Source organism: Nannospalax galili, unplaced genomic scaffold, assembly GCF_000622305.1.
Source record: "Nannospalax galili isolate Female #2095 unplaced genomic scaffold, S.galili_v1.0 scaffold1267, whole genome shotgun sequence".
Taxonomy (NCBI): Eukaryota; Metazoa; Chordata; class Mammalia; order Rodentia; family Spalacidae; genus Nannospalax; species Nannospalax galili.
In genome coordinates this window covers 49,623-53,904 of record NW_008356043.1, presented here as the reverse complement: position 1 = coordinate 53,904, position 4,282 = coordinate 49,623, and the positions used below count along the sequence as shown (strand labels likewise).

Here is a 4,282-nt window from a genome sequence, read left to right as displayed (position 1 = left end):
GCACCCACATGTGTTTTCCTTTTGGGTTTCCTGGTTCCTATTGTCCTTAAACTACATATTACTAAATTATTTTGCTAACTGGTCATGGTGGTGTATGCCTTTAGTCTCAGCACTTGGGAGGCAGAAGCAGGATGATTTCTGTGAGTTTGAGGCCAACCTAGTCTACGTAGTGAGACCCTGTCTCAAAAAATCCAAACTTAATAAATAAATTAATTAAAAATATATCTTGCCCATTGGATTATGGAGAACCCCCCCCCCACACACACAGTATTTTAATGTACCGTTTTAGCTCCTGAAGACTAGCTCTCGTAGTGTAAGAGGTATCATGCAAGCTGCTAAGGGGGAAAATCAATCAATGGTTCAATTTCAGCTGTAAAGCCTAATAACCACAACAATGACTAGCACATCAAACTATCTCTATTGGTGCAGTGGTGGCACTTTAATCTTGAGGCCTATCAACAGCTATCTAATTGGACTTAAAACCTGCTCAATGGGAGGGAACTCATGTGTGGTACTGTAAATATAGCCAAATACATATAGTTGGAGGGGTCATAGATCTTAGAGGAAAATGTACATCTATCACATTCCTAGACAAATGTACTTTCTCACCGTATGCTAAATATGTATCCTTATATTTACAGACAAGTGTATCTCTCACCACTCATCAAAGAAGCTTCTTTTTGCAACAGATGGAGACTATCACAGAGTTCTACAACTGGTCAAACACAGAGAATAAGTGTCTCTGAGATGCCCAGTCCTCAGTGACATATCAGTGTAACCTTGCACCTAAGGCCTACAGAACACATTGGAACAGGAGGTAGAGAGAATATTAATGTATCTCTCAACTCTCACCAGCAAAGCTTCCTCATACAACAGAAGGTGGTTTAACACAGAAAGCCACAACTGGCCATAATGTAGAGAATGAGAGACTGCAGAGTGTGTGTCCCTGGATAGGACTCCTATGTTAAACCTCTGCAACCCACAGCTCAAGGACCATTGTGGAAGAGAGGGTGGAAAGACATAAGAGCTAGGATTGGTGGATAACCACGGGGAAACAGTTTTCCAGGTAGCTGGGAACTTGCTCATAGGAACTTACAACAACAGTGACAATATGCACAACACCCATGCCCATGCATACTCAACAGTGACAATATGCACAACACCCATGCCCATGCATACTCAAACCAGACAGAAACCCAGTGTAGAACTGGTGAAACGGATAAGAAGCTCTAACCTTAGCTGACTATTGGCAACTGATCACTGCTAGGTGAAGGAGGGTTGGTCTTCTGTAAGGGAGTGACACTAGATAGGCTGACTCCAGTGGATGAACGCACATCAAGGGATATCTAGAGACACAAATTTGACTTGATAGGGCTTAACATATATGATAGAATACATAAAATCTGGTGAGGAGGCTTTGTGGTGGGGACAGGGACTAAATATTATTAATATGTGTTGTATGGGGGCTGAAGAGATGGCTCAGCAGTTAAGAGCACTGACTGCTCTTGCAGAGGACCCAGATTCGATTCCCAGCACCCACATGGCGGCTACGCACTGTCCTTAACTCCAGTTCCAGGGGAATCCAACGCCCTCTTCTGACCTCCGTGGCATTGCATGACACGGGTGCACTCACATACATGCAGACAATACACTCATACACATAAAATAAAAATAATAAATAAAATATTTTTAAAATGTGTTGTATGAAATGCACAAAATTCAATAAAAATATATTATAAAAAACAAAGAATAAAAACAAAAAGAAATTGCTTTGAGATTTCATCTCATTGCAACCAAAATGGGTATTATCAAGAAAACAAATGACAACAGATGTTGCTAGCATGTGGGAATAAAGGAATATTTATTCACTTGTTCACTGCTGGTGAGAATGGAAACTGGTGGAGCCACTATGGAAATCAGTATGACTGTTTCTCAAAAAATTAAAAACAGAGCTGTGGTATGAACCCGTTACCCCACTTCTGGATATGCAACTGAGGGATCATGTAATCACATGATTCAAGCTCCTTTAAATTTCTATGTCCACACAGCTCATTGATTTCAATAAATATTTTAGAAATTTTGATGGATTGCACTACCCACACAGATATGTGTATACAAGTAAATTTGGGGAATAATTAAATTGTAGAAATATCAAATTTTCCACTGGATAAACATGTTGAAAGTGCTTATTCATTTAAGTATTCTTTAAACCACGAAGCTGTACATGTTGACAGTGAGCCCAGAGATTGTGTGAAACTATTATTCCTAGATATTTTTGTTAGAATCTAAGAATTCATATAGAATTTGTATCATTATTCATAAATATTTAACTTATTTCCTTCAAAATCATATATTTTATTCCTCTGTCTTGTGTTATACTTTTAGGACCTCTAATACAGGTTTGAATCAAAGTAATAAACACCTTCATGAAGGGTAAAATGCTCAATATTTTATTATTAAATACGATGTTTGTAGATAATTTATCAGAAGTATAAACAGAAGTTTCTAAGACTGTTAAAGTGAGAAGGGCTTGGGTTTTGGTTGATGGATCCAGTGCACAAAATAGGTTAGTACAAAGAATAATGCAATGAGGAATTCCTTGTTTGTATGGGAAGTACTACTGTCTACCTCAACGAAATGATTTCAGTGTATTGAATGAATGTCTTGCTCATCTGCACGGATGTGCCTGTCCAGGTTTCCACACTACTGAATCTAATTGAATATGGTGCCCTACAAATTGTTATAAACAATGACAAAATTTAAGGACCTTGGGAAAGACTACTAGGCAACCAAGGCCCATTTCTGATGAGTGAGTCATTTCATCCAGAGACAACCATGCATCAAAGGAAATGACAAGACACTGGGGATAGGCTTTATTTTGTTATCATAAAATTTGTATTAAAAAATCATCTGAGTGAGTCCAGGTATTTAGTGGAATATAAGATCCAAGGATTGAATTTTGTGAGCAAAAAAGGTAAATTCTACACTCAGGCTTAGCCAAAGGTATTTTCTGTTATTACCACCTGGGCCTGGGTTGCTCAAGTGTAGAGAGGAGAGTGAAATGTCCCTGCAGCTGGAAGCATAGCTTGCCCCTCCCTAATTGCTTTGCATGTTCCTCCCAGCCTTTACTATCATCCAGAGCCCATATCAATGCCAAGGGCAGTCATCTGGGGTAAGATCTGCCTCAGGTCAGAACCAGAGTCAAATATGGAAGCCCCATCTCGGGTCCTCTGCCTCCTGTTACTCTGGTTTCCAAGTAAGGAAACATTGGATGGTTCTGCATGCCTGTGAACATTCTCAGTTTTCCAGGTCAGTCCAGTGACCTGGACCCTCTCCTTTGCAAGCACAGTAGTTTCTTGTAGATTGACCCAGCTGGCTATATTAAGGAAACAATGGATATGGCAGAGTTTTTTTTTTTTTCTATTTTCAATTTCAGACACCACTGGGCAAGTTCTGATGACACAGATTCCAGCTTTCCTGTCTTTGGCTCCTGGAGAAAAAGCCACCGTCACCTGCAAGGCCAGCAACAATATGGGAAACTACTTATCCTGGTACCAGCAGAAGCCCGGGCAGGCTCCCAAGCTCCTCATCTATGTTGCTTCCAACAGGGCCACTGGTGTTGCAGGCCGCTTCAGTGGCATTCGAAAGATGACTCACAAGCTGCTGTTTACAATGGAGCAGAAAAATCAATAATGCCACTTCATTTCTCTGACTGATGATTGAGGGTAAATTTAAGTCATTAAAACTGAAAAACTAAGCAAAGTGTAAAAGCGTGGATCTGGGACAGTCTTCACTTTTACTATCAGCAGCCTGGAGCCTGAGGATGCTGCAGTTTATCACTGTTTTCAGTATAGTAGCGGGTAGCCCACTACTCTCCCAGAGAGATCACTGGCAATGTTTTTCTCAGATCACCTACTTCTTCCCTGGACAGCTGCTTGGTGGATGCTCAATTTTACCATCTCTGTCTATTTGGAAATCTTTTGTTTCCCTCCCTCCCTCTGTCCCTCCGTCCCTCCTCCCTCCCTCCCTCCCTCCCTCCCACCTTCCTTCCTTCCTTCCTTCCTTCTTTTTTTTTTTTTCAGATGGTCTCACTATGACTATGCAGCCCAGGCTGGCCTGGAAATCACTATACAGACAATTTTGTTCTTGATCTCACACAGATCTGCCTGCCTCTGCTTCTCGAGTACTGGGATTGAAGGCATGTACCTCCATGCATCACAGTGCTGACTGGATGCAGCAAAAAGATGAATTTTGTTTTCTGATCCAATCTCCTAGTCCGTGT

General features: G+C 40.9%; 1 gene segment (V, D, J or C); it reads left to right on the top strand.

The window, feature by feature from the left end:
- The first annotated feature begins 3,207 nt into the window (after nt 1-3,207).
- LOC103750885 lies at nt 3,208-3,864 on the top strand. The segment is given in 3 exon segments: nt 3,208-3,256; nt 3,437-3,640; nt 3,773-3,864. Coding segments are annotated over 3 exon segments (345 nt in total).
- The last annotated feature ends 418 nt before the right edge of the window (nt 3,865-4,282 follow it).